This window comes from Jaculus jaculus, chromosome 9, assembly GCF_020740685.1.
Source record: "Jaculus jaculus isolate mJacJac1 chromosome 9, mJacJac1.mat.Y.cur, whole genome shotgun sequence".
Classification (NCBI taxonomy): domain Eukaryota; kingdom Metazoa; phylum Chordata; class Mammalia; order Rodentia; family Dipodidae; genus Jaculus; species Jaculus jaculus.
In genome coordinates, this window is record NC_059110.1 from 80,135,277 (window position 1) to 80,149,220 (window position 13,944).

General features: G+C 48.5%; 1 protein-coding gene across 1 annotated transcript; it reads left to right on the forward strand.

Moving 5' to 3' along the window:
• Positions 1-9,978: 9,978 nt before the first annotated feature.
• On the forward strand, positions 9,979-11,886 carry LOC123463531 (uncharacterized protein C2orf78-like). The gene has a single exon (XM_045159533.1). It carries the CDS (start codon positions 9,979-9,981, stop codon positions 11,884-11,886), a length of 1,908 nt encoding a protein of 635 aa, XP_045015468.1.
• Positions 11,887-13,944: the final 2,058 nt, after the last annotated feature.

Here is a 13,944-nt window from a genome sequence, read left to right on the forward strand (position 1 = left end):
AATGACCCAAATATGCCTCGATCATCCCACTCTCTCTCACACGAATTTTACCTGAGCCATGCCAATGGACACTCCTGTAAAGAAAGACTATAAATGCATCCACATACCCAGTTGTTGTGTTACTGGGGCTTTTACCCTAAAGGCTCAAACCTCAGCTCAGAGATTGTTGCTCAACTATATTTATTAATTCCATAGTAGCTAAGAACTGGAATCAGGCCAGATATCCATCATTAGATGAATATATAACGAAGAAGTGGTTTTTCTACACGTCGGAATTCTATGCACCAGTTAGGAAAAGTGACACAATGAAATTTGAAGAACATAGCCTCTTGGAGTAGGTCCTCCGCAACAAATTCACCCAATCACAGACAGATAATTTTCACATGGATTCTCTCATCTGTGGTTCCCAACTTCATTCAGCCCAAGATGCCAACATACCTCATAATCATCTCCAGGGCTGGACCACAGGGATGAAGGGGCAGCATGGGAGGGTAATGTTGTGTGGGGGGCAACAAAAATCTGGACCCAAATACCAGCATATGGGTAACATCCACCAAGAGCTGTGATCAGAGAGACCAAGAACGTTGCCTCAAAGAAGACAGAATTCTGGCACAGTAGTTGTTGAAGTAACAAAGGTTTATAATGGTAAGACCCTACTGCTTAATACACCATATGATGTTGGGACGGAACATGGAGCAACCTGGCTAGGAAGCACAAGAGAGTCAACCCACAGATAGTTGGCTTTTCTAGTGGCAGAAGATATAACATGAGCGACTACAGGAAAATCAACAACATCTGTGTAAGCAACTCATGGTCTCAGCTCCTCAGCAGAAATCAACCTGATGTGATGCTCACAAAAGTACAATAGTGCCACATAGCCATGGGGGGTTACCAAGTGTTCCTAATTGGGCTAATGGATCCACTCAGTGGAAAGGAACTCAAACCTGGAATGGGGATGCACGTCAGACCCGAAACCAAAACGGACCCTGCTCTCCAATATGAAACTCCCATCAAGAGTGGGGTTCAAAGGTGCCCACAATTATTAAACTCCTCTCAAAAAATTATGGAAGGCCACATATCTTGCACTGACCTCACTGTCCACGGCTGTCCACTGGAGATTTTGCTTCTGTTTTTCAGATGGACACAGAACTGGGGAGAGAATCAGCCCATTGCACCAGACCAGAGCCCCTGCTGAAACCAGAGAGCTGCTGGGGAAATGAGCAAGAGCCAGTTTCTCGTATCAGCACAAGTGTTATGGAGACAGACACAGAGAACACTCAAAGCAGATACACAGAGACACAGACACTTCTAAGACCTCGTCACTGAAAGGAACCTCAAATTAATGTTTGCTTTACTTTTGCCATGGGTTCTACAATTCTGGCATTTTGACTGGGAGAAAAAATTTTAATCACATTTGTTTGTGACAGTGAAGGAACTTGCTGCATTCAACAAGCTTATTTGCACATTGCTAATATTTATGTGGAAGGATAAAGAGGGGCGGCACAGACTGAGAGAGAATGGTGTACCAAGTTACTAGCTGCTGCCCAAACCCCAGATGCATGGGCCACTTTGAACATGTGGTTTGATGTGGGCAGTACGGAAGGAGATCCAGGTTGTTAGGTTTTAGGGGCAAGGATGTTATCCAGTGAGCCATCTCTGAGGCCTATTTATGTTTTTGTACATGTCATCTTTTCTCGGGCACCAGGTCCAGTCCAAGTCAACCACTGTACGGCCCACTAGGAACACAGCATGTGGGCCAAATATCAAACACCTCTTAATGTCCAATCACTCTACGATGTAGGAATGCTGATAACAGAGTATCCATTAAGATATTAGTGCTGCATGAGACAGTATAGAAACAACTAGAGACTCATAATTAGGTTTCTTGATATGGGAAGGTAGAGGCACGAAAGGCAATGGAACAATGGCCAGATCAGGTCATATGTAATGAGGCAGTTTGGGCTAAAGGTAGAAAGAACAAAATGAGGGAACGACATTCTATTCCGCACCTTAGACAATCCCAGACCTCTGGAGGCTCACCCAGGATGAAACCACAATGTATGCGATGACATATTTTCTTGAAGAGACACGGAGGTTTCAGAAGTCAGACATTTACCACATTTCGGAATGTTTAGCAACAGAAAAACAACCAACCAACCACCTCAAAAATAAACACACCAAGAAACAGAAGAAAAGAGGAGAGGGAGAGAACTATGCTAATATGTCCAGTAATTCCTAAATAGATGTGAGCAAATGCCTATTCACCCCAGATACAGCACCTTAACAAAGGTTACACCAAACCCCAACCTGAGGGGACCAGTGGTTCTTTTGAGCTTCCTTACACTGTGACAAGTTGCTTAGACAATGACAGGTCACAAGCACAGTTACAGACCACTTACACAAGGCAAGCCACACAGTAACAGGGTCTCTAACAGTCAAAGGCAATTTACCTATATACAGGTCACTTACACAGTCACAGGACACTTGTATAGTCCCTGGTCAGTTACCCAGGCCCAGGTCGCTTACAGAGTGAAAACTCATTTACACAGTGTTATTAACCTCACACATTCATAGGGCACTGTCACAGTGAAACATCATTTACACAGTGGTATTTCACTCACGTCTTCACAGGACAGCAATACCGTCGCATGTCACTTACATACTGACATGTCACTTACACAGTCACAGATCACTTACCCAGTTGAGGTCACGTTCACTTACAGCTGCCATACACACTGACAGTACCATTACACAATCAGAGGTCACTTACAGCAAGGCAAGGCCCACAGTAACTGGTAACTTTTCACTTACCTATACGCATGTCACATACGCCGTTTTGAGACAGTTACAGAGAAGCAGACCACATACGCAGTCACAGGACACTGGCTCAGGTCACGTACACAGTCACAGGTCACTGTCACGGTGAAACATCATTTACTCAGTGGTAGCACCTTTTCACAGTCACGGCTGGCTGTCACAGTGAAACATCATTTACACAGTGGTAATTCACGTACATAGTCACAGGACACCGACATAGTCACATGACATTTACAGAATGAGAAGTCATGTACACAGTCACAGGTCACTGACTCAGTTGCCACTCGCTGTCACTTGCAGGTCAAATACACAATGACAGGACCATTACATAAGCTGAGGTTACGTACACAGTTGCAGGTTACTTGAACATTCAAAATCACTTTCAGTGACAGGTCACATACACGGTCTCAGATCAATTAAAAAGTCCAAAGTCACTTATAAAAAGTCACATGTCAGGGCTGGAGAGATGGCTTAGCGGTTAAGCGCTTGCCTGTGAAGCCTAAGGACCCCGGTTCGAGGCTCGGTTCCCCAGGTCCCACGTTAGCCAGATGCACAAGGTGGTGCACGCATCTGGAGTTCGTTTGCAGAAGCTGGAAGCCCTGGCGCGCCCATTCTCTCTTTCTCCCTCTATCTGTCTTTCTCTCTGTGTCTGTCACTCTCAAATAAATAAAAAATTAAAAAAAAAAAGTCACATGTCAAACAGTGAAATAGAAGCTCAACTGAGTGGACTCTAGTTAAAAAGCAGTGCCTACTACTAACTACTGATCAACAGAAAGTCCTAGCCTCCTGCCTCTGACACACATCCAAAGCAGGTCATGGCAGTACCTGTCCATAAACTCAGCTTACAGAAGGGCGAGTCTGGAGAATTAAGAGTTCCATTCCACCAAGCAGTTCTTTGTGATACCCTGACTCCAAAAACCACAAGACGGGCAGGGAGATGACCTGGTAGTCAAGGTTCGTCCATGTGAACCCAAATTTCCTCTATCCTACAGGCCACGACATACACAGCAACGCGTGGCCTATCCAGCTGTGTGTACCATTAACACTGTACGCGGCTACCGGTTTGACCCATTTATCCCAGGAACCCACACAAGCTCCTGGAGATGACTTCAGTGCACCTGCAGCACGCCCTCGCGCAACGTCTTCTTCTCTAAGGGCGACTCTCCCACGTGGTCCTCTGCCTCCACTCCATTTACCCCAACTCACACCCCAGCATGGCAGAGAATGTTCAAGACCTCATGTTCCTTAGAAACTGCTGCGAAGGGCAGGAAGTTTCACTAACTACCACACACATGTCACTCTGTGAGAATACATACAACACAGGGTTGTAGTGGCTCACACCTTGTGGTCTTATCACTCAGGAGGCTGAAGCAGGAGGAATGCGCATCAGGTCAAGGACAGCTTGGATGTCAAGAGAGTACGAGGTCCCCATGCATTATGGAGTTAGACCCTGATTCAAAGGGTCAAAAGAAGATGAGGAGTTATGGGGAGAATGTGTAGAAGAGGAGCAGGATGAGCAGGAGAAGGACGAGGACAAATCCTAAAGACATAGTGAAGAGGAGGCAGAAGTCAATCGCAAAGTGGGAGATAGGGATTTATACAGTCAGCAGCATCCTCTGCCCATCTGGTGTTGCCTGTGATGTTCAGAATCCATGTGGACCCTGTCCTGAAGACCGCTGCTTCTGGAAGATCACCGGAAGTAACAGCCAGGCGCATCAGGAAACCCAACTTGCAAACCCAAGCTTTGGCAAACACAATTTCTCAATAAACAGGAGAAGGAATTGGCACAAGATGTGAGTCCAGATGACCCAGGGTGGGCCAAGAAAGGGAGATATCAAGAAGAAACTAAAGAGAAGCGCTTTGACCGTCATCACCCCTGCAAGGTGCATGTGATGACCTTCATTCACCGTATTCTTCAAAGCAGGAAAGACTGCTCTGTATCCCTCCTCTCTCCTTCTGAGCTGCCATCGCATCTCCCATCAGGGGAACTGAAATGGTTTCAGAACCACCACACGTGCCCAGCCTACACTCGTCTCTTTCCTTCCTCCACAAGGAGGCCAGCTGTACCTGTATGTATAATCACATTCTGGTGCTCAGGGTCTACTGGAAAGTGAAATGACCCATACAAAGGGTAAAATCTTTCCTCCTGAGCGTTTATTAGAAACATGCGGTTGCATTCCACAAATAAAAGAACCAAGGGAAGCAAGGACTATCAGGTCTTTCATGTGGACTGTCACTTGCCAAGGTCTTACCTGCCTGCGGCATTGATAAACCCCATGCCATTCTCTCCACCATATCCTGTCTTTTCACGGACAGCCGACCTGCCTATTGGCTACTAACAGCCTATGACATCATTGTCCCTCTAGACCAATCACCACCTGGTAGAATCTTGAGGTTTCCACGGAGCTGCCTGTAAACAAATTTGGATCATCGCAAGTGGCCAGTGACCGGTTAACTGTGTTCTTCTTACTGGACACGTGTGCGGATGATTTCTGGTTCCCAGAAAAGTCCAAGGACTCTATCCAAATCCCTTGTGAGACAGGGGAATATCGCTTCTCCTCTGACTATGTCAGGTAAGAAATAAATAAGGTTAAGTTTGGTTTTATTAGATGACACACACGCCTCAACAAAGCATCCTCAAATAGCCTGCAAGAATGGGGAAAGTACTGAGCTATGGATCACAACTGCAGTTTGAGCGCTGATATCCATGAGGTCTGTGACTTTGGACACATCATGTACTTTCTCACACTATGCCTCCTGTGCTGCCACATCAGGATAAAAGTTCAAACCAACACAGAGGCTAGAGAGTGAAATGTGCTCAGAGAAGGACAAGGGACAGTGTCTTCTGTGACTGCTTAGATCAATGGACTAGGAAGAGAGCTGAGGTTGGGAAGGGCTATGACACAGAATGGAAGCTAGTTGGGGAAGAAGCCTTTGGTGGTTGGGGTTGGCGCCTACTGACTGTGGACTGTGATTGTGATGTTTGGAATGGAGGCAATTTGTAAGTACGTGTACAAATCATACTTTCGCACATACACATTCAAGTGTGTAACCCCACCGCACAGGAGTCATGGGCACAGGGACCACAGAAGATCAGAGCTACTCTAGGCCAAGATAACATAAACATTTGGACCTCTAAACATTATCATTCATTCATTTATTTATTTGGCAGAGTGATGGGAGGCAGAGACAGAAGGTCAGAGACAGTATGTACACGCCAGGGCCTCTAGACACTGCAAACAAACTCCAGGGTCATGTGCCACTTTGTGGACCTGGCTTTACGTGCCTACTGGGGAAGTGATCCTGAGCCATAAAGCTTTGCAAGCAAGCACATGTAACTGCGGATCCTTTTCCCCACGCCCTGAACCAATTAATCATGTTCTACCTGAAAAGGATTTCTCCTCATTAGTAGAACAGCTTCCCTTCATGTAGACAATGACTGAAAACTCATTCTGAGCACAAAACTTCCACAATCCCCTGTTTGTATTCAAACCCTTGTGGTATGCCTATGTGAAGTAAAATATCTTCCTATAAATCTGATCGGTTACACGGTGTATTTGTATTCCCCACAGTCACCATGCTGTCTTGTGGTCTTGAATTATTATCGCAAGGTCTCACTATGTAGCCCAGACGGGCCAGCGACACCTGGACTCCAGCACTCCTTCTCCTCAGTATGCTCGGTGCTGGTGGGACAGGTGCCCAGCTTCATAGCAGTCTCCCTGAAATGTTTGTTGGAACTCATGACTGGTGCCCATAGGTTTCTTCACTGGGTTGCGCTGCTTGCTGCACAGGTAGTGTTTGTCTGAACAGATGTACTCACGGGCACTTATTCCAAGGTAATCCAGGTGGCGCCAATGTGCCTCCAATCCCAGATTCCCACGAGGCTCTGGAGACTCGTTTGCAAGTTTGAGGCCACGCTGAACAGTTTAATACGATACAAAAAATATGTGCTTGTATTCTTAACTGGGTTCTGATATGATACCTCAGACTGTGCTGGGACTCCGTGGCTCACAACATGCTGGCTTCAAACTCAACTCAAGTCAATCTTCCAGGTGTTGTGCTGGAATTGCACCCATATATGAGCACGCACGGTGGGAAAATTGTCTATATGTTTATATACATATTTCTATTCAAAGGTGTCCTGCCTTGAGCAATGTCCTTCATCACTCCTATCCCTGACAATGTTCGGTCTCACAATAGTCCTTGTATCATAACGCAATGTCGTATAGGACTGAAATTTGATGCTAGTTTATGCGGCAATTTCATCAATATCTCCCCGTTCCTTTGGACAGAAACACTGTGTTTCTCATTTCTGTCAGTCTTTTCGGAGTGTACTCTGTTCTCTAGGGGTAATCATACTCTATGTTTCTGTTGTTCACCTACTAGCAATCACTATGACACCACAACACCCCCCATCAATGAGTAAGTCTAAACTCGGGAAGCAAAATATTTTTTAAAAATGCACTCCATGAGAAACTGTCAGGGAGCCATCTAGAACTAGTACCGGAGGTCAGTGTGAAGAGATTAAAGGAGACCTGCCCACTTGCCACCTGAACTGAGCTGTAAGGGGCCTTGAATCAGTGGCAACGTAGCTGCAGGCTCACGAGGTGTGAAAGATGGCCATGACCACAGCGGCACTGTTGTCTCATGAGTGACACAAGAACGCTTATGTGGAAAGTTCCATGTGGTGCTGATACTGTGGCTTGTGCCCGAACCCTGGTCACAACGGGGAGGAGGCCCAAGGATAGCCGGACTCAGAGATCGCCCTGCACTCCAGCAGGAGCTACAAGACAGCATGAACTACAGAGTTAGGCCCTGTCCAGACAACAAGCTTCCACTACCCCCACTTTCTGAGTTTTTGACCACAGGATCATGTCCTGGCAAGGGAGCCATGAGGGGGATGCGATCTGGTACTGATAGTAAGTAACATGGGAGAACTTGAACTCTTCAGACTGACCTCCAGATCCTTACTTTCCTCACTCCGAAGATGGGGACATTACAAGTTGCCTAAGGAGTCAGACTTCATAACGCCTTCACTCAAAACACTGATGAGAGGCATTACTAGAGCAAGTGCAGGCTAGAGCGAGGGCATCTAGCAAGGGAGCTGTGCTTGACCCTGACCACGTGGGTCTGCTTTGTCCACGTCAGGACAGTAGGCCTCAGAACAGGCCACCTACTCCACACTTAGTACCCTCCTAAACCCCTGAACCAGGGGGTTCCTTTGGAGGCCTCCTATCAGAATAACACAGAGATAATTCTGTTCTTCCTTCAACATTCTCAATCTCATCATTTTTTATCTTTGTTTTCCCCATTTCTACAGAAAACTTCCAGAATATCTATTTACCAGCCACAGTGAGAGCCCAGCAGCTCTCGGTTCCTGTGGTGAGCAATGCACCTTCCCTAACAGGAAGTGTGTACGCACTCACCAGAGCCTCTGCACCAGCCATCACCTCAGCATGGCTCCTACCACCAGGCTCTGGGGCTGTTCTCCAGCCACTCCCCCATAGTGCCTACCTTTACCAACATCCTGGCACAAACACGTTGGCCGGGTTCCCGGGCCCCAGCCTCCTCTCCATGTCAGCTGCCCCCTCTGCAGGTGCTTTTGAGTGGCAGTCCTCAAGAAGCGCCGGGGGCAGAACATCTTCACTTGGGCCTGCCATGGTGACAATCCTCGATCAGGGCACCTCAGGTCCTTCAATGTCTATGGCAGCCCAGTATGGTGAGACTTCCTGTGCCAATACCACTGTGGCCGGGTACCCAACACTGCATGGCACACGTGTTCAACAGACAAGTTCTCACATTCCACATCATCCACATAGCCTGCCTCTTCCCTACCAGGGAGGCAGTCAGGTCTATTACAATGATCCAAACACCCCGAACCTTTGGATGTGTGGGGAAGTTGGACCCTGCCTGCAGTCCTACGTCTCTGGGAGACAAGGAGGTGGTGGGGCCTGTGCCCCGCAACCAGAAATTATGATGCTGGTGAGGGAGATGCCCCCCACAAGTGTCCCTTCAGCGCTTCCCATCTCTGCCGTCTCCTATTCTGCGCCTGCTCAGTGCACCTCGAGAACGAGCCGTCAAGGTGAGTACAAACAGACAGAAGGAAAGGCATGAGGGTTCAAAACAACAGTAGAGCGCCCGAGAGACTGCCGAGTGCTTAATCTGCTTACCTGCGAAGCCTAAGGACCCAGGTTTCATTCTCCAGGACCCACTTAAACCAGATGCACAAGGTTGCGCATACATCCGGCGGCCGTGCTGCACCCATTGTCTCTATCTGACTCTTCCTCTCTCTCAAAACATCATAAAAACACAAATCCAAAGAACCGTCAAATCTGTGGGGATTCCACACATGGTAGAATCGGAATCTGGACGTTTCTAATTCCTGCTTGCCCTCCGCACACACCACTGCAGTTTTCTACTCAGGGTGGGGATGCAGAACGCCGTAACGGCCTTCCACGTAGTACTAAAGATACCTCTACAAGCACACTGCAGCCACGCCTCCCTCTCATCAGAGGAAATCAGTCCCCCTCCATGTCCATACTTAATGCCTTCCCATGCTCATCTACTTTATTACTCCGAGCAGGTCATTTCAAAAGTACAAGTGCAGTGAAAAGTACTTTCCTTAAATGGCAACAAAAGTGAAGGCCTGATCCTCAGGTATCTGTTCCCAACAACAAGACTCAGACTGTCCATGCTCATGAATTTCACAGGGAAGTACTCTGCTGTCTCTCTCCCGGGTGACCTGTGCTTACACTCTCAGTAGAGGGAGCCATGTTCCCTGAATGAGAATGCTAGTCAACGCACAACTTCTTCTGTCTTGATGTTACTACGGAAGTCAACACAGGCCAAGAGCATAGGGGTGGATGTTCTACATCTGACCCATGTTCCAAGGCCAAGACATTTCGTATTTGTTTGAATTCTTTCACCGACAATACTACCAGGAAACACAAGGAAACGCTACAAAGCCAGGCCTCACATGATCGATCCCAAGCAACAGCAAGCAAACATGTCAAGTCAGGGTGCCGTCCATGGTGCTGTAGAGGAGCCAAGGCAATGCCTGGCACTGTGGGCAGGTTCCTGGATGGAGGGCTGGGTGGGTGGGTGGAAGCGGATCATGTCGCCTCACAGGACTGACGTCCCTCTTTTGATTTCTTTACAGCGATGGCAGATTCTCAGGGCTTGGATGCTAACCTGACACTGGAAACATCCCTGGGAATGCTAACTGAAAGCCAGACATTCTGCCTGCCACAAACGTCACAACTTGCCAAATCCTGCACATTGGAGAGTAAGCCAGCATCTGAGTGTTGGGACATTTCCGAATCTCCAGTTCAAAGCCCTTCTCGCTTCCTGGCCTTACCTCCTGCTCCACGTGCTAAACAAGCAGACAATGCGATTTTGGATGCTATTCAAACTGAGATCGCACAACCTCTGGGTGCCTACCAGACTTCAAAAGATGAGCAAGAAGATCCTGTACTCCTCCCGTTACAAATGCCCAATACCTGTGACATCCGTTCCCCCACTGAATCGGTGAGCCCAGGGAACACTCCTGGTTCCCAAAATGCCCACTTGGGAGAGAACTGCCAAAGTTTCAAGGACAAGTGGGCACTGGAGGGAGGACTGGAATCTAACAGAGGTTCTGAAGACCTGAGAATTCTGGGGGAAGATGTCTGGCTTGCCCAGCCCTTCAGCCCTGTGACCGATACTGACTTTCCAGCACCAACTAAGCCCCAAATTCCAGGAAGCACAGAGGCGAGTGAGGTGCAGGTGAGCAGCACTTTCATGGAGGGCCCCCCGCCTCTAGAGAGGGAGGAAAAGGAGAAAGTGTCTGACTTAAGGGACGAAGCTCCCAAGGCCAAATTGCAGCGCCAGGACCCAGAGGGCCAGGCGGAGGGAGAGGAGGGAGAGGTGCTTGTTGGCAGTGCTACAGCCAGTGGCAGGGCTCCCGACATCACAGCCAAGCATTCCCTCCACAGAGCTCAGAAAGCCACACCCAGCAGGCCCAAGAAAGCTCAGGGCCCTGGCCATGAAAGGCCCAGAAGGCCCAGAGCAAGGAAGTCCAAGACATGTGAAGAGCAAAAGACGGCAGGGGGCAAGGCGAAAGCAGAAGAGAAGCCGCCCATCCCCAGGGCCAAGAGGAGGAAGGGCCATCCACCTGAGCTCTGCCAAGAGTTCTTTAAAAAGCCTCGCAGCTCCCTGGGCATGCACATGCTGGAGTCAGTGCAGGTCTTCCACGCCCTGGGGAAGAAGATGGAGCCGAAAACAGGGCTCTCTTCCTGCCGGGCTCTGGGCAACACACGCTGCACCACAGAGCCCAGACCATCCCCAGGCCTCCAATCCGGGCTGCGGATCCCATGCCAGGAGACAGGGACTGAGCAAACCCAAGGCAAAGGCCAGAAACCAGAGGGCAGTGTTGGCACAGAGCGGCGTTCTCCCTCCCAGTGTGAGCTGCCCCCACCTGGGAAGGTCAAGTTAGTGCCTTTGCCCTTTCTTAGCATGGACAAGCCCCAAGCTCGCCTTGCTCCTAGGAGGCCACACTCCCTGGCTTCACAGAGGGCCCCGGCACCTGACCCTGCCAGGCCTCCATCGAACCCTGCTCAGCCGCCTGCAGTCAAGCCATCACAAGCAGCTCCTGCCAGCACAACTTTCACTGCTGGGCCAGTTTCCAGCAGTCTCCCCAGACCAGGCTTCAACCACCCTACCCAGCACGGGGTCTCTCAGTCTGTTGCCTGTAGGCCAGCTCCCTACAAGACCTCATCCTGCACTTCTCTGCACAAGGAGCCTGTTTCCACTGCACCGACCAAGGTCCACTCACTTCCCAACGCAAACACCCAGTATCTCTTGGAAGACTTCAGCCGCCAGCCAATACCATGGAGGAAAGTCGATTTTCCAGGGCCAGTTGAGTCCACCCCCATCACAGATGAGCAGAGGCCAGAGCGCGAGGCCATGAAGAGGAGGGCTCAGCGGGAGCGTGAGAACGCGGCCCAGTACACTGCCCTGGGCAGAGTTCAGTACTTTGTTCAGAGGGAAAGGGACATGGAAATTTCTGAATATTATGGGTATATGATCTAAGAGCAGCTATACCGTTGGACACATTGGTCACCTTAGTTTCCACACAGTTATAGACAGATATAGCTCTGGATGCATAGATATTCATCATAGACATGTAGAGATATACACATAGAGAGAGTAATATGGAGGTAGACAGACATATGCATGTCCCGGCAATTGTTACAAATGTAGTTGAAGTCATTAACAGATGAGAAGTTGTCACTTGAGGTACTTGGCAGACCTTTAATAGTATTTATCTTAGTTTTCTGTACAAACTACCTTCTAAAATGTATATAGTATGAAGTCAAACTCAGGTATCTACCTAATAGTTAAACATAATAAAATTTGCATAAAATAGGGCAAGCCACATACCTGTACTATAATTAATAAGTTTTCCTGAAATTTCTCCTTTAGTGTATGATAACATACGTAACAGTACATGGTAGTTGCTTGAGGACACTTTCCAACAAGCATATTTTGGCTGCAAAGATGGCTCTGAGGTGAAAGGCACAGGTCTGCAAAGAGCCTGGATTCGATTCCCCACTCCCCGCATAAAGCCAGACGCTTTAGGGGGCACATGAACCGGGTGTTCATTTGCAGTGGCATGAAACCCTGGTTGCCAAACCTCTCTCTCTCTCTGTCTGTGGTGGTTTGATTCATGTTTCCCCCAGAAGCTTAGGTGTTCCAAATGCTAAGTTTCTGTCTGACGTCCAAATGAGAATGCAGACCTCCTGGAGGCAGTGTACTGTTCTTGGAGGGCTTATGAGACTTATAGCCAGTTTCCTCTTGCTAGTGTTTGGCTCACTCTCCTGTACCTATTGTGCATGTGAGGATGGCCAGAATGCAATGTCCACCCTCTGCTCATGCCATCGCTTCCCCTGGCATTCATGGAGCTTCCCATCCAGTCTGTAAGCCAACATCAGCCCTTTTTCCCCACACTCTGCTCTTTGTTGGGTGTTTCCTGCCAGCAGTGTGAACTCACTGCAAAGGGAATGTTGGCACTGACAAGTGGGATCACTGCTGCTAGACACATGAATGTGTGGCTTGTTGCCTTTTGAGGTGGATTTTTGAGGAAGAAATGGGGTAGGATTTGAAATGTTGGCCTAGGAGTCACCTTGCAGTATTCGGAGCACAGATGGATGGCCTATTCTGGTCAGAGTTGCAAGGCATGAATGCAATAAGACCCACGGACTGAAGGTTTGGCTTCTGAGTGTGAAAGAGTACTTTGCAGGCTCTGGGCCAGAAGCATTTTGAGTGAGAGGCTAGCTAGTAAATGCGTGTCCTGAGATCTTGTGCGGGGTTGTATCGCATACAAATGGACTGGTTCAAGCACAGGGACATGGCAAGGAAAACAATGAAACCTCTGGGCTGAACATTCTGCTCGTTCACCTGCAACTGCCTGAGAGATTACAACCACTGAGACTGGACAGCTAACCGGGCACGCTCGCGCAAGCCTTGAATCCCCGCTCTCACATGGTAGAGTAGGAGTATCATTTTGAGGTGAAGGTCACCTAGAGAATGAATAGGAAATACTCGGGTTAGCGTGTGCAAGGGTGAGAAGTCACGTCGAAAATACAAAACACAGAAATCAGAAATTGGGCATCTGACCTGCACTGGGACAACAGGTAGAATGCAGACACCTCCAGTGGCATGAATGCTGAAAGAGTGTGCTGTTCTTTAAAGTCTGCTTTATTCCTCCCTGGATTCAGAAACTCTGCAGCCCACCTGGTATGAGGGAGTATAACAATCGCTGGAAAGGGAGGTCTCTGATTTGGCAACACGGTTTTGCACTTTGAAAATGTCCATGGGTAGTGTGAAGCAGGCTTGTTGAATTTCCTGCCTGGCACCCAAGAGAGCCATGATGATGAGTCGGGGGTTGCAGCTGACACCCAAATGAGATGCTAGGCCTATGAGATGGCTGCCAAGGAGTGCTGCCAGCACTGGATAAAGTTTTACAGGACCAAGGGTCATTTAGCCGGAGGGGCTGAATTGGAATTCCAGGGACTTGTGACCAGTTGGAGATATTGGACTTGGAGATACCAAGTTTGGACTATGCCTTGCTTAAATCTTGAATTGGTT

Bases quoted from the DNA above. Each gene is read 5' to 3' on its own strand.
- LOC123463531 (XM_045159533.1), top strand. From the start codon at position 9,979: ATGGCAGATTCTCAGGGCTTGGATGCTAACCTGACACTGGAAACATCC.